We start from the raw sequence: 25730 nt of genomic DNA, 5'->3' as shown, positions 1-25730 counted from the left end.
CAGAGACCACGTCACTCGTATTGTACGTACGTCGGTGTTTGCAGGATTTATTCTGGATACCGAAAACAATTATCAATGAAATTAATATACGTTTTCTCAAAATTTGAAGTAAAACATGCAAAACGAAAAACGGCGTTGTCATCTGAAATTATCATCATCTCTGCGCGCTGCAATTGTATCGAATAAGCGACGAATTATGCAGTATATTTGCATGTGGCGTACACGCATCCGCAAAGGTGTGTACCCGTACCTTGGTACGACGTACACGCTGAGGTACACGTTACGTGCATGTATTCGAAACACAACGATCGCGTGCATAGAAACAGACCGCAATAATAATTGATGTGTGCAGTTTAAACCGTGCAACGCTTGACTCGTTTCAACGGATATAACCCAGGTGGTATACGTATACGTACAAGGTGGTGTGTATACACGTACAGGTACGCGCTATACGCGCTACATATCCTAATATACATACATAGTGGGTAGACGGTGTTACACAAAGGGTGGGTGAGGTCAGTTTCGGAACGCTGGCCATTGTGTTGTCGTTAAATTCAATGTTGGCGAATCTATGGTACAACTGTTATAAGTATACGCCGTATATGTATGTACGCGGGGTAATAACTGTTCGGACCGTGGAATTGTACTTGAAATCCATCCGTGAATCCGTCCGTTTCCTTTGCGTACGTAAATCGATGCTTATTGATAATTTTCGATAATATTCGTACGACTTACCTGCGATATTTGATTATCATTTTTTTTTTTTTTCTTTCTTCGCTGCAGCGAGTCGTTTTTCCAAAAATAACGACGACGGCGCACAGTCGAGTAAAAATACAGAAATTCGACGAAATAATTGCGACTTCGTTGATACGATCATTGTTTTTTTTTTTTTCTTTTTTTTTCCCATTGATCGCATCTGTGAAAGTCGAGTGACGAACGGTTGTATTGTTTTTGGGGATTTTTGTTTGGCGGTAATTCTTAATCGATTCAATCAACTTGATCGCCGTAGGAGCGAGGATGGCGATAATCTGGAGATAAAGATTTGGGAGAGACGCCGGTATTATTATCAGTGATATATGTTATTCATTAAAATTAATACGATTACATACGGGTGCATTTTATAGGCGGATACAGAGAAATCGCTTCAGGTTTATATCGGTGCACGATACGCTGGTCAAAGCGACAGTTTCGTTGCGACGAAAATTATATGCAGCGAGAAATTTATTCGTACGATGAGGAAAAACAGAAAAAAGGTGAACGCTATTATTTCGTAAAAAAATGGTGATCGTAAAACAGAAAACCTGCGTGTTGGAAACGAAGTCGTCGTATTTTGGGGAGAAAATTAAACGTTTTGCTATTTCTTGATTACTCTTATTTTTTTCAAGGTTTTTCTTACCGTTGAATATTTCGTTTCTTCTTTCAATCCTCGGTGTATTCGAAGGGCTCCGGAGCTTCGGCTTCCTTTTCTTCGTCCGGCTTAGGACCGAAAGCTAAACGCAGAGAAGATTAAATAAGACGCCGACGTTCTGTACTTTTTTTTTTTTTGTTTTTGCTCGTTTTTGCTCTTTCGGTCGAGTCTTTTTAACGTATCCTCACCGACATCGTTCCTCCCTTCTGGTTCTTATTTTTCGCATCCACGTTTTACTTTCAACGCTCGAACTCGGGATACGAGAGTCCGATGCGAGGCATAAAAAATTCATACGAATGGAAAAATGGCGATGAAACTTACCGGCAACAGGTTCGACGAGTTCTTCTTCGGCGTCGGCCTTGATGTGTTTGACCATAACGATACCGCCGATCCCGACGTCCTTCACCGGAGCGTACTGGCTTCCGGATACCAAAGAAATCAATTTCAATTGTTGCCGAAGAATTCGCGCCGGATTTTGAAGGATCTCGAACGTGGGTTCCGGCTCCTTCTTCTCCTTTTCCTTCTCTTTGTCTTTGTCAGTCTCCTTATCCTTGTCGCCGGTGACCTTCTCCGCGTCCGTATCCTGCTTACTGCTACCAGCGGCGGCGGCGGCGGCGGCGGCGGCGGCGTTCTTTTTCTCCTCTTTATCCGTCTTCTTCTTCTCCTCTTTCACCTCGACCGATTGCTTGGGGGTGGTTACCGCGTCGGAAGTCGAAGGATCCTGCGGAGTATGTAAAAATTCACGATATCGTTACTGCTTTCAATCCTTATCGGGGGGGGGGGGGGGGGGGGAGGGGAGGGGAATGCTCCGTAGTTTTCGTATCGCGTCAGCCGACGATCACTCCCCGTACGGATTTGCGGTAAAATTAACAGGGCGGAGCGATGACAATCTCCGGAGTCGACGAGGAGTCGGAGTCTCTCGCTAGATCGTTGATTGACGGCGTGGGGAACGCGACGCGGAATTCGCTCAACGTCAGAGTTGATCCGGACGAAGAACGAGCTAGGGAACTCTAGTCGTGTCGGCGAACGATCCTGAGATCAAAAAAATTGAAGTGACGAAGGAAAATGGCGCAGCACTTACCACCTCCATTTTTTCGTGCGAATCCCTCGCCCGTCTCTCGGATTCGCGACGTCTGGCCCTCGCGGCTATGCTGAGTACGGCTGTGGTGACCTTCTCTCTCTCTTCCCTCTTTTTTTCTTCGAGCGGTGCCGGATAAGCGTAGACGCTCGGCCGCGCGTTCGATCGTATTTCGAGCTTCGGCATTTTCAATTGCGCGTTGAGGGCTATCAGGCAAGTCGGGGTGAACGCCAGGGCCAAACAATGAGCCAAGGGGAACCAGTACCAGTACTGAGTGAACACCAGGGCGCCGACTACGGCCAACATGTTCGTGTGCCCGGTTCTCGATTGGAGGGAAACGGTCACGTTGCGACCACCTGAAAATCGGAGATAGCATCGAAAATTTAAAAATTTTAGAGACGAAAGATTCGATTCGATTTCTCTTCGTCGATGCAATCGCCTCGCGTATTTCGTTTACCCGCGTCGATGATTCCCTGGGCGAGAATCGCCCCGAATTTCGCCATCACGTCCTCGTGTTTGTCGACGACAACTTTGGCGTAAAGAGCGCGGAAATCCTTGACTCTCGGGCAAGTGGCCTCCGTCTGCTGTATCAGAATCATGGCGGACGCTATCAAAGCCCCTTGTCGCACGAAATTCACCGGGTCATTGGTCATCGGGTCCAGCAGAGCGATCGCCTCCTTCAGTCCGGTGCCCGCGCAGGCTATTCCCAAAGCCATCGCTGCCCCGTAACGAACGTGGGGGTTGTAACTCTCGGCCAACAAAGAAACTACGCTCGGACATTGCTCGGGGGTTCTGGAAATGAAAAATCGAAGGTCATTGAAATCGGTGCGCCGATAAAGGAGCCTTGATGATTCTTGGCGACGTTACTACGACGACCTCCCCCGTTGGATAAAATAATGCGGATGAAAAAGGAATTGCACTTGTGAGTGGAGTGAAGTCATCGAGACGAGGGTCGTCTCGAGGGCGGATTCGAACGCGCGACAAATAAAAACCGTTAACCTTGGTCAGTTTCTAATCGATCGGTGTCGTTCGTTTCTTGTTTCAGGACGACAATTCGGTACTGGTGAACGGTTCCTGTCAGATTCCCGACCCTCTCTACAAGCTAATCGGGAGTATAGTATCCTTCTACATCCCACTGGGAGTGATGCTCCTAACTTACGCTCTCACGGTTCGTCTGCTGGCGGAACAACGTCAGAACATCGGAGGCGGAGCAGGTTGGTCTTCAGGGTGGTTGGGTGGGCCTCAGGGCACACCTGTAGGAGGTTAGTGTATACCTCGTAGTCAGCTGTACACTAACCTTGACAATTGAAATTTCGAAAAACCGACCCTGTCGCGCGGAGGATTCGCGGTGATCAAAAAATAAATAAACGAAAAATTCCCAACGACATTTCCGTCGCTAGATTCCTCGCAATTGCCGGGCCGGATCAAAAATGCCCCGATGAATCGCGAGAGCCGAAGACCGATACGCGCGCATCTATATCCAAGTTCTGGAAAGTCGATATAGCTGGAAGAGGAGGTTTCGGTAGTCGGAAGTTCAACCCTTTCGAAATACCCGCGAGCCTGCCTCCCCCGCAGATTTCTGCAGATGTTAATATAACTTGACGTAGTCAATTAATCTCAATTAGGTGGGTTAGTTATGTCGTTGTCGTATAGGTAAGACGATCCGCCGTTGTTGCAGATGTTGGATCGTGGTATTAGTTGGGGCGGCGGGTATGCGAAAGCCGGGCTGCAGAACCCACGGACGAAATTTGCCTTACCTATGGCAAAATATGCCCGGAGTTCGGTCGAGTATTAATTCATTAATCTTCCCCGACCTTCGCCACCCACGCGCTCCACTTCCGCGAGTTAATAACAATCATCGTCGTCGTCGTTATCGTTTGCGGGATTTTTAACCGTGTCCGCGAGAAGAGCATTCCAGGGCGAGAAATGGATTAGTTGCAACGCGAATACCTTGGTAAAATCTAAACCGTGCGTCCGAAATTTCAATCCGAGCGAATGACGAATTGAATTTCGCGCAGGAAATAGATCGCCACCGGAATGGAAGAAGAAGAGAAAGAGGAGGAAGAGCGAAAAGGATCGAGTCCCGATCGGCCTGCCGTTTTCCACGGAATACCAATTACTTTTCTACACAAAGTCACAAAGCACGGTACACACAGAAACACAGACTCCTCACCTCATCCCCGTGCCGGAGAGGCTGCGCGGGGACGGCGAACGTCCAGAATTGAGTACAACAAACCCAAAAAAAACAAACAATATAATTTACACGAACGCATGCGAAAAATATGAGATGGAGAAAATAGAGAGAGAGATTAACGCGAATCGGAGTCGATAATTGATTGCTAAAATCCGAAGGCGTTGCGTGAAAAAATCTCGAAATTTTCGAGATCATTGGTGAACGCGTTTTTCTTTGTGTCGGCGCAGGTCTCGAGAGAAGGTGTACGTGGAGACGATTGCTGATGAACAAGGGGGAAGGGGGCAGCGGGAGCGGCGGAAGCGGAATAGGCGGGAGAGGAGGCAGCGGCGGAGGAGGAGGCAGCGGAATGGGGTGCGCGGGAACTCCCCAGCATACTTCCGGTGCTTCGACGGACACGGAGCTTACGACCCTCGACACACACGAACTATGGCTTCCGGAAAGCGAACCGCCCCCCTCCGCCATGTCGGCGTTACACGCCTTCGGTGCCGAAATGCTAAAGCTTTCCAGGGGGCTTGAGGGAATGACAAATCCCACTCAAAACGCACCCTCTGCCGTTACCACTAAATCAACCGGCCATCAATTACAGCAACAACAACAACAACAACAACAACAACAACACCATCATTCCCTGCATCGGTGCAGCTTCAGAAACGGGTGAGATATGAATCACGTGGGTTTTACGTTCGCTCATTTTTCACGAGGTACCTTATTTCCGAAAGCGGGTCTCAAATTTCAAAGATATTTCTGACTCTCGATCAAACTCCGCGCACTTTATACAAAGATTTTCAGCTTTTCCGTGTTTACTTTTCAAGGGTTAATGATAATTGGGCGGCCCCGGGCGGAGTAATGGCATTTTGATTAACGTTATCTCTCCCCTCCACGTGCCGGGTGGGCAAAAAATTCGAAGTAAAAAGAAAAAACCCGAAAAGAAAGAACGACAATCGCAATGACAATAAAAATACAGAGGGTGAAAGTTACGAAGGGACGGGATTGAGGGGAAAAGGGGGGGTGGGTGACCTTGGGCAAGAGGAATCTTTTAATCCTTAAAAGTCTCGACGTGAGAGGAACCTCGAGGTTTTGAATAGGTAATAATATTGTGGTTTAAACGTCGTCTCCGTTTATCTCGGCTCATCTTAAATATACCTTATTTTCATCTCGTCCCGCGGCATCGGTAATTCTTTCCTCCCCAGTCAAAATTACCCTCTATAAATCTTGACTCGTCGAGTAATCATTTCGTTCGGAGTACAAAGAAGGAGGAAAAAAAAAAGGTGGAAGAGAATCCGCCGAAGACGAATAAAGAGAAACCCGGGCATAATTTATTTCCACCGCTGTGCAGGCATAATCGTAGGGCTAGGTGAACTCGCGGAAGAAAGAAAAAAAAAACTGAAACTGAAAATAAAAATAAAAAACCGCCCGGCGTCCATTCGGAACGATAGCGTTCAGAGGGTAGGAAAGAGCGATGCGAATTACCCGTTATTGGCGGAAGACTAGTCGGCAAATAATTATAATGCACTAAAATGTTAGCGGGAGTAAAGCCCTTGCGGTGATCCTGATCGTGTCTTGGTAGGATTTGGAAGGATTAGGCGAAGTTTAGGTAGGTTTAGGTTTAGGATTTCGGTCGAAACTCCTCTACTTTAGCGTATAAATCTCATATAGTCTGCAGATTTCGCGTAACCCGGGCGTACCTGTAGGTGATGTGCGTCGTCGTATCGAAAATTCGAGTACACGTATCACAGCGTGGCTATGATACGCGAAATACGTAACATCCATAATAGGCACGGTTCGCTCGAAAACTCACCAACCGCGTTCGATCGACGGACGAGTAAATTTAATTGAAACGGATTTGTTTTTTCTGAAGTTTCTCATTCGGGTTTGAACGAAATTCGACGTCTTTGAACGCAACGTACATTTCCATCCGCGTTTTCTACGGGGTGAGGATTTTTCAAATAAACTTTGGGAACATTCGCAATTTGTAATTTGCGTAGAAGTACACGCGAAGCTAGTGGCTTCCAAGTACATAGGTACACGAAGTTGAAGAACTCGTTTCAGAATTATAATAAACAGTGCGAGATCCGGTGCCTAGTGATACCCTAGGGGAAATTTTAACCTCCGCGAAAAGTCGTGAGTAATTCTCCCTTTTCAGGTAGAACCGTTATGAGTTTCCGAGCTTTCTCTTTACTTTTCTCAGGACTTTTCCCCTCCTTCCCTACCTCCGTATTACCCTCCTCGGTCTTATCCCCTCTCGGCCAACTTTTGCAATACCTTTCACCGGTTTGCCCTCTTGTTCGGAAAAAAAATAGCGCCGAACGTCCTTCTATCCGATCGAACAAATTTTCGTCATCGGTCTACGAGGACGTCGAATATAAAAAGTTCTCTCCACCTTAAATTTGAGATTTTCCCCCGCGGGATAAACAGACCATCGAGATTAAAAATGCAAAGAAAGTTCGTAACGCCCGAATAAAGGTCGCACGAAAAAAAAAAAAGCCTCCGTTCCGAGTGTTTTCCTTCTTTTCTTCTCACTTTTTCCCCTCGAGTACGAACGTGGCACGAAAAGTTTTTCGAGTTATTCATCGCCGTTTTCGAAGTGAAGAAAAAAAAAAAAAAAAAAAACAACTAAATAAAGTGGAAGAAAATGAAAATTACAGCGAACTGTTTTATTTTCGCAGCTACGGCATCCGGTCAAACGCCGTTCGTAACGCCTCGGGAATTTTCGACCGGTCAGGGCGAAACTTTTTTTTCATCCATTCGATTTTTCATAAAAACTGTCACCCGGCGACCGGTTGTCGGATTCCCTTCGCTTCGGGCGTTCTGTTCGTTTATTTACACGCGGATTTTATGCATCCGAGTTTGAGCCAGCGTGTTCGCGAAGGGTGTATCTACAGCTCTATGTATGTACTCGATTTAACTAGCCACGCGCTGTCGGGACAGAAGCCTCGAATTTCGCGCGATATATTCGTTGTTGACACGGGGTAAACATTCGTAGATCGGCGCGGGTCATTTCGGGCGTACATTCGACGACGGCGTCCTCGATCGAACATCCCCCCCCTCCTCCCTCTCTGGCGCAATTTCTGTAGTTTTCGCGCTCGAATCCGGTCGCCGAGCTTCAAGTTTTCCGCTCCGAACGCGTCGATCTTTTTTCTCGATTCTCGCCCGCTACCACTTTTCACCATCGTCGTCGAGAGATTATTTTTCATCCAATTTTTAGCCCGAAACACGAGGCGTGTATATCTTTCGCCGAGGCGACCCGCGCGCACTCGTCAAATTTCTCGAGTGTTAATACAGGTATGAGAAATAAGGGATGATTTACGCGAGTATAAGTCTTCGTTGTCGAGTGCCGCAGCAGCTACCCCGCAGAAAGAGAAAAAGAAGGAAGATTTATTTTAACGTGAATTGTTGGTTTGGTTTTTTTTTTTTTTTTTCTTTCTTTTCATCCGTTTTTACGTTCATTTTTCTTTTATCTTTCGTCTCTTCCTTCCAGGTTTTCGAAGAGATCTCGCTTCCTTTCCCTCTTCCTGATATCTTCGGAATCGGTTCAGCCTCTCATTTTTCCTCGGAACGCCCGAAATGTGCGCACGAATAAAGAGGCGAGGGCGTATAGCTCGTAACGAGGATTCGATGTACCTCGCGGGATAAAGATATTCCGGAAATCGTTCGACCTTTTAATCCCGAAAGAATGGAAACATAAAGATAAATCGATGTAAGGAAGAATGGAAAACCACCCCCGGCTCGACGATTAGCCGGTTATCGGATATTTGCTTTATTTCTTTATTTTTCATTTTTTTTTCTTTTTGTTTCACACCGACGGCGAGAAAGAAAATTTTATCATCTTACGTCGCCTCGTCGTCGAGGTCGGCAAATATCGCTCTCGAGTGCCGATGAAACTGGAGATAGAATCTTGTTTTATTTTTCCCGACATCGACCCGGGGGGAAGGGGGAGGGGGAGGGGAGGTGGGGGGACGGCGAATTGAAAGAGAGGTTTCGGTGTTTGATTATGTGACCATATTGGATACTAGACTCCCGATGTTCGGCCGAGGTATTTTATTGACCAAAGGCTCAAGGGTGACGTGAAACTCGAGATAGACAAACCCATCGAGCGGCAAAGAGCTCTTCGACCTACCGATTCCGACCCGTCCGCGCCCCCTGATTCCCCATTTTCTTCTCCTCTTTCGACGATTTAACTCTCCCGAAGTAATAATGGCCCCCCCACCCCACCCCACCCCACCGCGAAAAAGACGAAAAAGCAACGAACTCGGTCGAATCCGTCTCTAATCCTGTTCAAAAATTTCCCAAAAGGTTCGACGCGAGTCTGACGAGCAGCGCGTCCAGCCTGGCGATGGGATCGGAGGAGCGCTCGAGCCCGCCCCCGTCCTGGCGGAAGCAGCGGCGGAGAGCGTCGACCTACAACGAGGCGCACCTCAGCCGAATGAACAACGCGGTCGAGAAGAAGGTTGTCCGCAAAAGGGCGGCGAGTTTCCACGAGGTAATGTCGTTCGCCGGATCGTCGCCGAGGTCACGAAGCCCTTCGAACGCCCTCGAGAGCCCGCAACAATCGACGAACGCCGCGGCGCACCGAGCGCGGGAGAAAATTGGAAACGTCAAAACGAACGGGCGTTCCGCGTCGTCGTGCGTCGAGGATAGGGAAAAAATAACGGAGGGCGAAACCCCCCTGCCGCTCCCTCCGCCGTGCACGTGTCCTTACTTCGGCGAGTCGTCGGAAAAAGTGTCGATACCGCGCCCCTCCACGGAAGTTATAATAGTTTCCAGCGACACCCTGAAACCGATCGGCAAGAATCACGACATGGGTCTGCTCGGTCGGTCCCCTCGCCTCCAGGAAGTAAAAAGTTTCGACGTCAGCGGATCGGTGGTAACGTGGCGCGGCGGCAGGAGAGGCTCGAGCATGGGCAGCACAAAAACGCTGCTCGCCCCGCCGCGATGCCCGACCCCGTTGAGGAGGGCGGCGACGATGCGTGCCCACAACAACGGGGCAGCGGCGAACGTCGCGGCAAAAAGCACGAACACCTCGTCGCCGTGCCTGTGGAGGTACGCGGGTCCGGTGAGAACCCATCACTCGAGGACGAGCAGCGTAGTGTCGAGGAACAGTTCTCGACACGGCAGGATCATTCGTTTGGAGCAAAAGGCCACGAAGGTGTTGGGCGTCGTTTTTTTCACCTTCGTCATACTGTGGGCGCCGTTTTTCGTACTGAACTTGGTACCGGCGGTATGTCCGGACTGCGAGAAGCGCATCAATCACAAGATATTCGATCTGGTCACGTGGTTGGGCTACGCCAGCTCGATGGTCAACCCGATATTCTACACAATTTTTAACAAGGTATTCAGACAGGCGTTCAAAAAGGTGTTGTTGTGTCGGTACAGGAACCAAACTTGGCGACCGGCCAGATAGGCTTTGCCGAAGCGACGACCCAAGACCAGCGTCAGGGACGCCGCTGAAAGCACGGTTTAGCGATTCCACAGTTTTCTCTCTTTCGACGAGCTCGGTCTCCGAGGGAGAAAAACGAGCGGAATAAACGAGTAAATAATAAGATACTCGGGCGAAATGAGAGTGTAAAAATTTTCGAGTGAAAATAAATGAAGGCGCGACAACGTTCGATGACCGTCGTCGTTGCGACGCCGCCCTCGAAGGGGCGTACAAGTGTAGCCGAAATGCTTATCCCGTTGGAGCCTAGGTACCGAAAACAATACGGGTAAAAAATAAAGGAAATTATAAGAAAAAAGGAGAATGGAATAAAATGGAGGAAGGCGGCGGCAGCGGTTTGCACCCTTAGCTTTTGAAATTTAACGGGCACGACCGACCCCGTTGTAAAATAATGCGACGTCCGCGTCGAGGAAGGCTATACGGTGTATAATAAATCCTGCGAGTGTGCAGCGGCACCGAGAGTCGATGGTCTCGGTGGTGGAGGTGAGGGTGGCGGTGAGGGTGGTGGCGGTGGTGAGGGTGTAGCGGTAGATGGTACAATACTAAAACCTACAATGGGCGTTTAAATTGTGCACTAGAAAGCTGCGGAGAAAGAGCAATATATGGAAGAGAACGTTCGGAGTTGGGAAGAACACACCGGAAAAAAAGGATACATAAAGTACGGTTGAAATGCTTCAACGCGTTCAATTCTTACTTACTTAAATACCATTGTTACGTCGACGGCTATATTCGTAGTTTTTCTCTTTTAAATTCCACGGCGCTGCGCGCTCGCTGATTTTATAGTCATGGCTGTAAATATGTGTACAGGCGTCATGAATAAATATTACCGCATAGACGAAAGAATGTTTGAGTTCTTTATAGTTCATTTACTACTACAATATTGATGTTACCGCGATTGCTGATTTCTCCCGGTTATTGGTACGGACATTTTTTCATTCCTTCCGACAAATTGTCGCGATTCCGTTATGCGTTCGATTTGGAAAAATCACGCGGCGACGTTATTCGCTGTGAGATTTCGTTGCTCTTGTACTCGTTACCATGGGGGGAGGAGTTACTAAATTGTACAAAAAAAAAAAAAAAAACGAAGCGGTGGACGGTGAAAATACCTTGCATTTCAATGAATCTCGAGGTGCTAAAATAAACTTAATGAAATAAACAAATAGGAAGAGACTTCGGACCACGAGAGCGAACGTGAATGAAAAAGTAGACGCAGGAAGACACGTGGGACTGACCACAGTTCGTGGCACGTATACGTTATGCAAATTGTCGTGGGGAAAATTGTGAGAAAAATTTGACCGTTGCCGTTCCGCGTTGAACACGACGACGATACGAATTCGAGTATTTGGAAATTCGGTCGTTCATTTTTCCTTCGCGACGTTCTTCGGAATGCGAAGAGAGAAAATGAGAAAACGGCGTTTCGGTCGAGTTGCCTTCTAGATTTGAATGGCTGGTTTCAACGCAAAGATAACAAGCGCCGGGGCGTCGGCACATCCAGCAGCTATTATACTTACGGAATGTAATACATATACCTAAAATATGTGATATATAAAGCGAAATATCCAATATATAGTACATTAGTCTCTGTACAACTTCAAAGAAACTCCGCCGGAGAACTGTGTGTGTGCGTGTGTAGAAAATAAACGAGATACAGGGGTGCGCGTGTATTTCGGAAACACATCCGTCGTACTCGACGCGAGCATAAATGCAAAAAGCTATACCGGCTGCTGCTGTTTCTGCTACCGTTGGATAAACCACCACCCGTACCGAACTCGTAGTTATGTATAGAAATTGGCTTTCAGCGACCTGTGCATACACCAACGTACAGATACACGCGTAGAAATTTCCCAACCCCGTGTATATCCCACTCCCTTAATTATTCCGTGGAAAACAATGTGACGTGCAATCATCCCTGAACAGTGTTAATGTATCCGTTGTATACCGGGTCGGAAAATTCAACGAGCTATAATACGGCCTCGCTGTATAAATATTTAATCTGTTAAAAAAAACTATAAAATACAACAAACTAAATCGTACGTATGAAATGGTAAGGAAATAGAATCGTTTACAATTACCGCGAAGGAATTTTTCGTTTCGAAAATCGGAAGAAAAAATTAACGAGAAGACAATTGAATCCGATCGATCAAATCGGACGACGCGATGGACTTCTGCATTTTGTGTGCGGACGACGTAGAAAAGCGGCGATGATGTTTCATTTTAATCGCGAACTGAAATGATTCCATTTCGCCACTCGACTACACGTGCAATTTGACGAAAAAAGAAAAATAAATAAAAATCCATTTTCAAATTTATTGTTACATTTATACCGAATAAGGTTGTACATATAATTATTACGTATGTACGGACGTGTGTATCGGTAATCGTGTAACGCAGACGAGCGAAAACGAATACGTGTATCCGTAGGTTAGGTTAGATAACTAGAAAAAAACGATGACATAATATTAATCAAAATCGTAACCGTTATAGTGGAAAAAAGTTGAAGAAAAACTAAAAAAAAAAAATAGCAGAAATTTAAGCGATCGCGCTCGCGGGAACGGGGAGACAAGTACGCTTAATTAAACCGATAAAAAAAAAAAGAACAAAAAAAAACAAAAGTAAAAATACATAAATAAGAGAACAAAGTCATAAAAATAGGGAGCGTGAGAATTACGAATGAGAAGAACGACGAACATACCTACTTTGTACACGAGAACGAGATAATAAGATAATTGTACATACCTATACATAAAATACGAATATCAATAGTGAATGTACCTGTACATGGCATACCTACGTACGTAAATAAGTGAATATTCGATGTACATAAATAAAAATATGATACGATGAGGTTGTCCGATACGTATACGTATATGTATATGTATTGCGTAGGTATAGGAATCCAACGTGCAATATGTGTAGCGGATGAAGAAAATGACAAAGAAACATATATGGATATATACGTATGCAAATAAAGTGAAATACATGTAACAAAATAATAGGGTAATTTCTTCTTTTCTCAACTCAAACTTTTCGTTATTATCCTGCCACGCGACGGATCCGCACCAGATGCGATTCGCGAGGTAACGTAAACTTTACTATTTCATCCCCATTTCTCTTCGATTGGCTTCTTTGTATCTCAAAGCGAATACCCTTGTTTTTCTCCTCTTTCAAACTCCGATCTCGGGATTATTCCCATTCCCATTCCCATTTCTTTTTCTTTTTGTTTTTTTTTTTTTATTATTTTCACCTCATTCCATCGTCGTTATATCCGTTGGAATTGAAAATTTAAAAAATTAATAAGTAGTCAAAAAAAAGAAATTAAGAAGAAAAACTTTTCAACTCTTATCGCGGGCGAGAAAAGAAATCGTACGGAGCCGGAGGAGGTGGAAAAAGAATGAAAATGCGAAGAAAAAAAAAAATAATAAGAGGGAGAAAAAAAGACGACGAATAAAGTTTGAAACAATATCGAGGGGTCGGAGGTCTAAAAGGGTTAGAAGGGGTCGCTGATTCCGATGGGCCGTGGCAGTTTTGAAATCAGATATATATATATCGGGTGTATATTATATAATATTTTACGATATCCGATTGACGACGGCGGGGTGTAGCGCGGAATTTTTATAAGGGTGCAGCGGATCCCGGCACTCCGCGCGACGCGGTGAACGTCGGTGTCGATATTAAATTGCTCGGGATCTCGAGGGCGGCAAAGAATATTTAAAGAAAATAAAGAAACGTACGCCCCGGTATATATTTCTTCTCTCTGCAGCGAGCGATAGGAAAAATAACGAGGAGAGAGATAGTAGGGGGAAAAATAGAAGAGGTGGGGGTACCGTGGGGCGCGGACCGAAGAGAAATAGACGAGTAACGTAGATTATGGAAGGGAAGGAGGGGGGGGGGTGGTGTAATTAACTACGATATGAGACAAATGAAGAGAGAGAGCCGGGGATCCAAGACAAAATAATAACAAGAGCGAACGCTGCAGGAGACAAAACAAGAAAGCACGCGAAATGGAAGAAGAAAACATTTCGTAGCGAATAAAATAAAGAAAAATTACGAGGATAATACGAGGGTATGCGTACAAGGGATGAACCGCGGGTATAGGTATACGTATGGGGAATGTAATACCGATGGAACGGAACGATACTGGAAAAAGGAAAGTACGGGTACCGGCTACCGAAAGCGGAACAAAGTACGAAATGAAAAACAACGAGGACCGAGGAAAAATTCAAGAAATAAAAGCGTCATTTGTTCGTTACGATGGAAGGAGAATGGAGCTGCAGCTGAGGCGGAGTTGGGCGATATAATTAATGTGCGAAGAACGAGAAAAAAGCACCACTCGAGAACATACCTACGTAACGCGTATTACAGCGGGATTGTTTTTTTTTTTTTTTTTTTAACCAAAAGCACGAATTGCGCTAATGCGACTTCCTGTTTAGAGTCGAGATTTTTCCGTAACCGTTGTCTACCGCAACCGAATCTCACATTCGCTCTCGAGTATCGTCGCGTTACGGACGCAATGTTTGCCAAGTTACGAGACTCCGGTTTCCGAATTTCGTCACTTTTTTCGCAGCAAAACGAACGAACATACCTATTCTTGCGCGAGTGCGATTTGATTCGGATAATTTTTAGTTTTCGGTGCGAAGTAGAGCACGTAACTCTTTGACTTTCAGGTGTATATATATATACGTTATAAAACAGGATTACATCGCAGTGAAACGGGAAATAAGAAAAGAAGTAAAAGGAAAACGTCAGAATTCAACGTCGGTATATTCTGATTGAAATGCTAATCTACCGTGATATAATTATACCTGGAATTATAACTTGAAATTTATGCGAACGAAAGGCGACATGGATATAATAACCCAGCACTGTATAACGGGTATATACAGCTATACGTACCGTGAGGTGGTTAGCTACGTTAGCCGGGCACCTCGCATACTTTTCGCACCCCAGAGCAAGAGCGGTGGCTCTCGCGATATTCGATTCGATTTATTACAAATTAGAACAAGCCTCGGCAAACCCTGATCCTCGGGCACGCGCCGGATAATTCTTATCGATCTAAATTATAAATTCAAACAGAATTAAGTACACCGATGAAAAAATAACTAAGTAATTCGTATTTTCTCTTTCTCTCGGTTTCCGAGAGCGACGCAACATTTATAGGTTTTTCGGTTTAGGATCGGAAGCTCTCCGTTATTTTCACCCGTTTAAAACGTCGTCGCAAAAACGCGGGGGGACGTCGAATACCGACGAAGAAGATGGCAAAAAAAAAATTCCACGATATTCATCGTCCGCGCGTACGTTCAATTTTTCGCCGAGTTTTTACCCGCCAAAATGAGAGGGAGATGCGAGAGAGAGAAAGTCGTAGCAGAGAAAGGGGAAAAACACGTCGAGGAAAATTTCTCCTCGTACCTCACGCGTTTTTGGACGATGACTCAAAGAAGAGTATTTTCTACGTCAGAGTTAATAATCTTACGTTAGAACGCCGGCTGGGCTGTAGGATTCGAACTCGCGAAATTGACCACGAAACCGAGAGAGAAAGTGAGAAGAGGAGAGAGAGGGAGAGGGAGAGAGAGAGACGTGGTCTATATCTGTCTGACAGGTTGGTTTATTGTATGATGTATTATAGCGGCGAGCAGACGAGGGCGACCGGAGCTACCGCTATACTTATAACGTACCTCCTACCCTATATGTACAATAATAATACTCTAATCTTCTTATAGTGGGTGACTTTTCAAAGCCTAACCAGCGCTAGCCCAACAAAATAAGCAACTCGCGAGAACGAAACGGAACGGAACGGAGAAAAACGAGAAAAAAAAAAAGTAAAAGGAAGAGCGAAGAAGGAGGCGTGATAGCGATTCACCGAGGAGTGATTCTCTGCACAAGGGGTGGCTTTTATTCGTCGAGCGCTATTTTTGTTCGTAACGAACGCACACGCCGCACGGCCCGGTACGAAGTCGGAGCTGAGAAGTCCGCGCTTTTGGATGAAACTACATTTTTTTTATTTTTTTTTGTCAAACAGCGGAAGAACCCGAATCACGAAACCGTCGGAATTCGCGTACTGCGCGGATAGCGGAGAAACGAAAAAAGGGAATTCCGCATCGGAACTCGATGGACGCAAAAAAAACCGAGTCACCCGTTACATACGCACGGACATTGTTTATATTTCCAGAATATGAAAGGACTCCGACGCCCTTTTCCTCTCTCTTCCCTTTCACCTCCGTTTTTCCTCGGTCTCGTTCCTTTTCGGTACCCTCTCCCCATACCTACGTACAAAATCTCTCTCACACATACCTTGAATATCAAGTTTTTGTTCGGTCTTATTGTACGTCTAATGTATTCGCTTTCCAACCCTAAACCCACGCTCCACACACACCCCCTGTACGCGGTGAGCGAAACCTTCTATAATACGACCTTCTCCGACGGGGGCTTCGCCGAAATAACCGAGACTCTCAACTTATAACGCACATTTATATACACGTGGGACTTTCCGCGTCGATTCGTCATCGCGGAGTCCTTCGGATTCTCCGAAATTTTACCACCTGTACGATTTCGGTCCGCCGTGCAGCTTTCTTCCCTTTTCCTCTCGTTTCCAACAAAAGCCAGGGCCTCCCCGAGAAAATCTGACGAGAAGTTATACCGGGTAAAAATTTTCCTGAAAATTACACGTCGTTACCGCACGGTAATAAGTCGACAAATAACGCGTTACATAGGTATGTACCCGTATCATGTACTACATAACGTATGTATCGAAAATTTACTCCCAAAGGGTCTGCGCCCACCGCAAAATTTCGAGGTGTTAAATAGCGGAATACCGGAATGGATTTAATTAGGTGTTTACTCGGGGTAATTAGGGACGGTACCTCAGACGATCGTTACGCCGCCACCCCCGTCCGAATTTCCCCCTCCGCCTCCGTTTCAACCATCGGCAGCCCCGGGGGGTGGCTCGTCTTCCCCCAAAACTCAACAATCTGAAGCCAAAGCCGCGGCACGACGAGCTCAAATCTCAATCTCAACGGAACCAACCGAGTGTTAAAATTTCGAGATCTGGTAATAAAACGGTACAACGGTCGAATTACGCGACTATACAAAAATAACGAACATCCCTTCGTTGGGGAGAATAAGTATTTTCGAAAGAGAAAAAAAATTGTAACGGAATCAGTTCCACGGGGCACCGCGTATATGATCGCGATACAATATTTGTTTCTTTTCTCCTCCCCCGCGAAAACATGTGTTTGCTATTTATTTCCTTTTTCTTCCGTTTTTCTCTCACAGCACGTAACGTATAAATCTTTTTGCAGAAAACAAAATGGGTTCATTTTTTCCCTCCTTCGTATTTCTCGTATAATAATTGATTATCGTTGGTTATTTTATAGGGTGTCGGGGACCGGGGCGGCGGCGCGGCGCGGCGCGGCGGCGAAAGAGTGAAAAGAAAGGAAGCGAGAAGAAAAAATGGAGAGAAAGCCGATATACGGTCTCGATAACGAAACGTGAAACATGCGATAATCCTTTATCACGAGTACCTAACCTGCGGAAGATTTAGATGCGTAGTCTATTTTTCAGTTACTAGCATTGCATGGCACGCGCGCGCTGCACTTTATAATCTCATTACGCCGGCTTCATCCGAATAAATCGCAATACACCTACAGAAATACTGGAAAATTGAAACATCGATTTTTTAACTAAAAATTCGCAAAATCCAAAGGGGTGGGTGGGTATCTTGAAATGTTCTCGATTTTTGAGCAAACAAAAAATCATTTTTTTAATTGGGTTTAATATGCTTTTCTTATGGATTTTGATCTCAGGAATCCGAATCTGAAAGAAAAATTGATCCATCTTCAAAATTGATATCCAGTAGGGTGGGTTGAAGAATTTTTTTTTTTTTTATTTTAAGATAGCTCACACGTTTTTTTGAATAAATAATTAATCAAGTGGGGTACTTCCAGCGAAAAATTTTTTTTTTTTTTGGTCAAAAATCATAGCCATGCATGGGTCGAAATATTCGAATTTCTCGGTCTACGAGGGAGCTCGAACTTTGCTGGAGTCAAAAGTAGTCAGCAGCGTAGCGCTTTGTTGTGAGACGTCACCTTGGGGGCTGAGCAGAGGTGACGCCCCACAACAAACCGCGCGCCCGTGGCTACCTGACTCCAGCTAACAACTCGGGGGCTCGCTGGTAAGTTGAAGAATTCGAATATTTCGACCCATGCATGGATTGCGATAAATCAAAGTGGGTCTACGACTAAAACCAGTCGATATATGTCTTATAATTTTTCTGCTCCCAACAGCGAATAATTGACGATTACTCGATCGATTGCATGAGTAGATGATTTTGGCTTTCAGATTAAGATTCCTGAGCTGATTATTTGTGAGATTACTCTTGGAAAACCAAGAAAAAATTCAATTTTTGAGCAAAAAGAAATGATTTTTTTGATTGGGTTTAATATGCTTTTCTTAAGTGTTTTGATCTCAGGAATCCGAATCTCTAAGAAAAATTGATCTATCTCTAAAATTGACCGAGTTATCGCAATTTTTCAGCTTTTCGGGGTCAAAAATAAAAAATTGATTTTTTAGTCTATCTCAATGTAATTTGAGCTCAGGAATACGAATCTAAGAGAAAAATTGATCTATCTTAAAAAATGACCGAGTTATCCTTATTTTTTCGCATTTTTTGGTACAAATTTGAGGATATCTCGAAGGGAAAAAATCGTAGCTCAATTTGGACAACGGATTCGTGTTCCTGGGGTCAAAATACATAAGAAAAGTGCCATACGATCAATTTTAAAAAATAAAAATTTTTGGCCGAAATTTGAGATTTTTCCAAGGGGTACCCCTTACGATTTTTTCAAATTTTGGCCAAAAATTTTTATTTTTTAAAATTGATCGTATGGCACTTTTCTTACGTATTTTGACCTCAGGAACACGAAACCGTTGTCCAAATTGCGCTACGATTTTTTCCCTTCGAGATATCCTCAAATTTATGTCAAAAAATGCGAATAAATGGGGATAACTCGGTCATTTTTGCAGATAGATCAATTTTTCTCTCGGATTCGGATTCCTGAGCTCAAATTACGTAGAGATACATCAAAAAATTAATTTTTCATTTTTGACCCGAAAAAGCGAAAAATTGGCGATAACTCGGTTAATTCTATAGATAGATCAATTTTTCTTCGAGATTTAGATTCCTGAGGTCAAAATACGTTAGAAAAGTGCCATATGGTCGATTTTTGAAATACTTTATGTTTAGCCCAAAAATCGACCAAATCCAAAGGAGTACCCCTTGGAATTATTTCGATTCGGGGGTTAAAAATCGATACTCTAATTGAAATTGGGTTTCACATGGTATTCTCATCGTCTTGGTTGCTCAAGATTCATTTTGCTTGACTTTATTTCATTGAATTTTCCTTCTCATATATTATACCGGTTTAACTTTATTCTGCTCACCTCCACCCTTTCGGTAAATGAAGAAAACTTTGAATAAGTGGCTCAAAAAAAGTCTGCCAAAGTGCCAAAATTTATTAATTTTTCGGTAGAACATCAGAAAGTGAATGTCGAATGATCGACCGGACCGACGACGACCGAATAAATTATTCGTGACGAATAAAATTATATCGTGATTCGAATTATTCGATGACACTTGATTATTATAAGATCGTAACGAGCGATGGAGTTTTCGTGATTTTATAATTAGGCGATACTTCAGTCCACGTTAAATTCTTTGAGGTTGTTGATTAGAGAAGAAGTCATTAAAAATAAAGATAAAAATGTATTCAAGAAGCAAGGAAAATGATTTTTCTCGAGTTTCTTTTCGGTCCGTTGAAAGTTTTCAGATAAGCTGTGCAGCAGCTGTGTGAATGTTGTTATTGTTTCCAACGACATTGTATTACATAATATCTATTGGTATGTACCGTGAACCCGTGTATACAGATATATACGTATTATACGTAGGCATAAATACAGGTAGAGCTGTAATAAGGAGCCTCTTAACAAACTGACTCGACATTATTCTTCCTCTCTTCCTGTCTTTCTCGCGGGTTTCAATTCAAGAAACTTTACTCACCGACAATTATTATCGTTGCGACGATTCTATTCTCGTATTACATTATTCGTATTGTATCGCTTTGGAAAATTGGCGACGGGAAAAACAGATGTAATCACGTAATACCTCATTCATTCCCATCCTACTCTCGTTCCGTTTTTTTTTCTCTCTTCCTTTTTTCCTCGACCATTACGATCTAGAGGGAGAATACACGCGGGGCGAAATAATAATTTTTGTCGTTCAAGGCAAAGACAAATAGGAGGATGCAAAAAAAAAAAAAAAACCAAAAATATATACGCAAAAAGTGGATGGGAGGTAGTTGAAAATAAAAGAGTGAAAAATATTTCCGCTAGCTTGTTCGGAATCTAGGCCTCTCGTTTTTCATAATTCCCCGCAGACTGTAGCGTTAAATTTAGACGGGTATAATATTCTCTCTTTCTCCGTCTGCGTATACAGCAAAACCCAGGAGACATTCTCATGCGATGCGACTTCTTCATAATTACCAAGTTTAAATTATCATTTGACAAAACTTTATAACTTCGGTAAGTTACCATAAATAACCAACAACAACCTCCCGCCTCCCGCCTCCCGCCTCTCGCCCCGAAAAACAACCCCGAGCTTTTTCCTCCCCTCGGCGGAGCTCGTGTCGTGCGGTGGTGCCGGGTATGTAACGCGAATTGCCCGACGACCGGGGGACGGGGGTTTCCTCGAAATCGCACTTGACGATGCAATCGAGTGTTACCGCCGCGGAGGTAACCGAGGATCTAATTTCCTGACGCGATAATTTTCCGAACGATCGACGTGATCCGCGGCATCCTATTATAAGGAATTTTACCGTTTCACGGAAGTTAGGTGATCGCAAATCCGCGCTTGTAGTTTCCCTCTTCGAACAAATACCGAGTACAATTACCGAGTGCCTCCTCCTGTAGCGACGATTCGATTCCTAGCACATATTCGACTCTTTAACGCGCCCACCTCGAATGTTCAATTTTATCATCCGCCGCAGATTTGTCGTTTCCAGAACTTTTCCCAGGTTTAGTTGGGGATGTTCAGGTCGCCAAAAAACCTAGCGAATTTCTCCTTTTATCGTCACAGGTGTACTCACGGGGTCATCGGCTCACCGATTGAATGAACTTCAAACAAGATCTTAACGGGATTATCCAAAATGGAATCCGTATTTAAGTTCCAGCGGGAATTGAATGTAAAGAAGAAAAAAAGAGATCGGCAACGAACAGAGATAGAGAGATTAGAAAAAGAGGAGCGCGATGAGCTCTTATTTCGCTTTCATTAAATTTCGAAGAGATCCTAGCGAGAGAGGGAGGTTAATTTCTCCGAGTCGAAACGACTATGAGAAGAGCTTCGGCGAAGAGGGGGGAACGAACTCCATTTGTTTCAGTTTCTCCGACCTCGCAACCGACGCTCCTCGCGTCTCTCTTACTTCGGAAACCCTTCCGATGACCGTTCATTTTTAGAGGGAAGGATAAAGAATAACGAAACGCAACAAAAATGGAATATCCATTAGCGTAACGTATATTTGGCTGGATCGTGTACCGCTGATTACTTTTTCTTTCCATCCTTTTTTCAAACAAGAATAAATCGGTCCGCGATTTTTTACAGATTAAATGGCGGAAATTTTTCTTTTTCTTTTTTTTTTTTTACAAAACTCAACCCGCAAAATTGAATACACGAATATTTGCGTGGGCCCACCGCATTCTAGCTCCGCTCTCTTTGATACCGACTCTCTCTCTCTGGATTTTGCGGTCAAATTAAAACGATATACATGAAAAGTAATCCCTGTTTGATCGATTCGTGAAAAAATGAATAATCAAGTAAATGAAACGGGGGGGGAGGGAAAAAATTGCCGATGTAGAGAAATTGAAAAAAAGATTACGTATGGAGAAAAGGTAACGAGGTGATTCGTATAACGCGTGCATTCTAATTCGTTTTAAATCCGATAAAATACATTCGCCCATTCATCGGAGTCGGATTCATTTCGCGTTAGATTTCGAAGAGAGAGGAAAAAAAAAAACCGGGAGAATTAATTTCGAGAATCGCACGCTACCTGGTATCAAACTTCGGGTCACATCACCGCTGCTGCTGCTGCTGCTGCCGCTGACGAAAATAATAGGAAATCAGCTGACTGAAAAGTTATTCGCAAGCGGAATATTATTATGCCTCGGAGCCGGCGATATTAAAACTGGGAGACACGAGTACCTCACGACCTGCTGGAATCTTCTCAATATGCGCTATAATACTGCGGAAATATTCGTGTCGACTGATTGTTCGATTGCTTTCGATGTGAAAAAAAAAAAAAAAAACAAACGTTCGTCGTCAGTAAATCAGCAAAACGTACTTGTACTCGTCTACCGGTCGTCTTTACGCAAAGTGTACTACACGGAGAAAGGGGTGGTCCGCCCCCACCCCGCAGCTTTGGGGAGCGAGTAAATCGGCAAATCCGAATCCTCTGGCTTCTCTCCGTCTAATCCTCGCAACTACAAGGGGCCGGGGGGGAGTGGGGGAGGGGGGGGGAGGGGGGGAAACGGAGAAAACCTGCGTACGTAACGCGCGAAGGTTTGGACCAAGTTATAGAGTTACCGTATAACTACGGTAAGGGTTGAGCCGATCTGCTCACACCCTCTTGCCGCTTAGCCTTTGTGCCTACAATTTTATCGATCATTAAACCGTTACGACACGGTTCGAAGCCTTTGGTGATCGCGACTACCGGGTTTCTCACGCAAACGCAACTCCGTCGTTCCTCGAATTACAAATTATCGCTACGGCCAACAGCTCGCCGAAAAATCCACGTAGGTAAAAGAAAAACGCGATATGTATCGGCGAAACGATTGCCGTTTCGAAACCGAGGAAAGTGTGAAAATTCCGGTTGAAATTTTCGGAAAAATTAGGCGTACAACGGCGATAAGAAATATTCGGGGTATTACAGAGGCGACGAGATACGCGATAAAGGACGGAGATAAAACTCCGGGACTCGCCGGGACTCTCGACGGTCGACATTCGCAGGGCTGCTGCGGCTGATATATAAACCCATAATACCGAGGCTACGTGAGACTTTGAACCGGAAAAATATAAGCATCTCGACTCGAGAGGAAAAGGAGAGGTGTTGATGGCCACCCTACGCCGCCGCCACCGCCGCCGCCGCCGGTGCGCCCGCGATGCCACTGGAGGCGAAGAGCATTCGTCACGTAGCGGGGCCAACTTGAACTCAATTTCCGTAATGTCTACGGTAACAACCAAACCCGACCCCCTTTCCGTCCACTTCCCTTCACGCCAGAAGCTATAACCCCGGTAAGATTCATGACCTCTGTGTGCAACTCCAGAAACAGGAAGAAGGTAGAAGGTGTATAGGTGGGTCTGCGAGAAGACCGCACTCCCCTCGTACCCATCGGGGAAAACTAGCGAGTCGGCTAGCCCCTTCCCGTCCGAACCCATCGCTCGCACTCGCTTGCGTTATTAATGCGGCGATACCTGCGGCGATTCGTCGAATAATCGGTACATCGCTGTTCCGGGATTTTCGAGAAGCCGCGAACGCGATAATCTCACTCGGAATCCAACGAGAAGCGAATCGGTTCCTCGCGTTCGAGTTGTTCGGAAAAAATTTGGAATCCGTCGAAACGAGGTGAAGAAAAAGACGAATCGAAAAGGTCGGCGAACGCGGGCGTTTCGATCGACGCAAATGGTACAGGTCGCGCCCGATCGTGCAAAATACCGAGGGTGCAGCGCGCGTCATCGGTAGCGGCGGCGGCGGCATCAGCGGCACGGATGGCGAGCGATGGGATTATAAGATAGACTGGCGGGATTACATGTCCTAAACTAAACTAACGTAATCCCCGTGAAAGCTAGACGTCGGGGAACACGCTTGCGCGCGCCACTCGGCGTAAGATCTAGTTACCCCGCTTTTAATCAGAGCCTTAATTGAGGGATAAATGTAAATGAATTCAGCACCTGCGGGATGAGATCCACCCGGATGGTATAACGCGCGATACCCAACCTAGAAACGCCGGCTATAGAAAATGAGTTCCGAGGATCGTGACCGGACTACGACTCTCTTACGGATCATTTGACTACGTCAAAACGAATAATAAGTGCACCCGCGTCGAGCCGCCTTTTGTAAATTCAACCGTTACCGCGAAACTCCCGCGTACCCCACAATCCCCCGCTCACCGCCGCGACGAATATGAGATAAGATAACGGATGTGAGCGATCGACGTAAAAATAAAGAACCCCTGCTGTCGTTTGATTTTTATTTTCATTCACTTCGCATGCGCCCCCGTACGGCGAATAACTTCTATTTTCGGCATCGAGTGAAACTTTATCGGACGGAGAGACGACGGATGTTCGAACGCATGGAAATTCGATTTTATTCGCGAGAGGAGACGCCGGTGTATTTTCATTCGAATAAAAAATGTTTAAAAATGACGAACCGAAACGTGAAAGATCCGGGAGTATATTTCCACTCGCACACCGCAGCTTGTTATTTTCTATCAATACCGCCCATTTCAAATTGGATATCCGGTAGGTAGGTGCGCGCTCGGTGTATGCCGTAATATATTGTATTCCACGTTCGTACGTGTACGGCGTATACCGTACGCGTGTGGCACGTTGACGCGTCTTCTGTAAAAATATATCGCGCGAGAGCCGAGGGGGGATCGAATGCGGTATAATACCCTCCTCGCCAGGTATAGCTTCCTACCCTAAAGATCGCGCGATGTTATCGGGATAAGTTGGAGAAGCTTTGCGCCGCTGATAACCGAAACGGACGACCGAGAGACGAGAGTAAAGAAAACGCGAGGGGGACATCAACGTTGGTCAACTGTCAACGTACGTCGTTTACAACCCTCGTCGCGATCGTCGTCGTTTGAAGCATAAAAAGAGGAAAGTCTTTCGTCGCGCGTCGGCAGCGGTGAGTTCCGACGTACGGTGGTACACACGTATACGTATGCGCAGCGTGCGTCGTCGAATAGAAAATGAAAAAGGAACCAGCTCGACAAACCGATGAAAGAAAGCGGAAAAAAATCGAAAAAAATGAAAAAAAATAAAAAAAAATGGGGGGAAAAAAAATCGTCCGAGTTATCGTGTGCGACGGAACGGATGAAAAGGTCCCCAACTTCCACACCCGCGCGAAGCTTCTCGCTCGGCTCTTTCTACGCGCGTATCGTACATTGCGTGTACGCGGATATGTATGCGTGCTCATAGCATGCAGAAAAATGAAGAATAAGATAAGATTTATTGACGCGCCTTTTTGCGGCGATGTAGCGTAGGACGTGTACCGGTATACACCTGATATAGGTATACAAATATTTGTAAAGGTACGAGGAGGATAACGATGGCGAAAATAAGATGAACCCTTCCACGTACGTACGTAAGTATCTGCGTATACTTCGTAGACCTGTATCGTTCATAAGTATCTTCACATTCCGGGATTTTTTTTTTTTATTTTTTCGAACCACTCGATTCAGCGGTTCTGGACCCGATGTGGATTTAAATGATATAATTCAAGCGATGAAATATGCGTATCTTTGATCGATGATCAACGACTCGTCGCAATTAGTCCATTGTTTGTTGTAATGG

At 45.1% G+C, this 25730-nt stretch overlaps 2 protein-coding genes across 5 annotated transcripts in view; one reads left to right on the top strand and one right to left on the bottom strand.

Moving 5' to 3' along the window:
- Positions 1-13107, top strand: part of LOC110117141 (5-hydroxytryptamine receptor 2A) — a 31799-nt gene extending 18692 nt beyond the window's left edge. For 2 of the 3 annotated variants that reach the window (XM_048650999.1, XM_048650998.1), the window contains 3 exons: positions 3532-3748; positions 4908-5334; positions 8974-13107. In XM_048650999.1, the coding sequence (XP_048506956.1) occupies positions 3532-3748; positions 4908-5334; positions 8974-10081 (1752 nt within the window). In that variant the 3' untranslated portion in view covers positions 10082-13107. The remainder of the gene's footprint in view (positions 1-3531; positions 3749-4907; positions 5335-8973) is intronic. The other variant, XM_048651000.1, reaches the window with a different exon arrangement.
- LOC105688488 (26S proteasome non-ATPase regulatory subunit 1) overlaps positions 1061-25730 on the bottom strand; it is a 35835-nt gene continuing 11165 nt past the window's right edge. For both annotated transcript variants that reach the window (XM_020853779.2, XM_012404854.3), the window contains exons 11-14: positions 2944-3278; positions 2490-2842; positions 1730-2129; positions 1061-1490 (exon numbers count right to left, since the gene is read on the bottom strand). In XM_020853779.2, the coding sequence (XP_020709438.2) occupies positions 1420-1490; positions 1730-2129; positions 2490-2842; positions 2944-3278 (1159 nt within the window). In that variant the 3' untranslated portion in view covers positions 1061-1419. The remainder of the gene's footprint in view (positions 1491-1729; positions 2130-2489; positions 2843-2943; positions 3279-25730) is intronic.

The sequence above is a fragment of the Athalia rosae genome, chromosome 2, assembly GCF_917208135.1.
Source record: "Athalia rosae chromosome 2, iyAthRosa1.1, whole genome shotgun sequence".
Classification (NCBI taxonomy): Eukaryota; Metazoa; Arthropoda; class Insecta; order Hymenoptera; family Athaliidae; genus Athalia; species Athalia rosae.
Note: the sequence above shows the minus strand (reverse complement) of the source record. Positions and strands in the feature narration are given on the sequence as shown.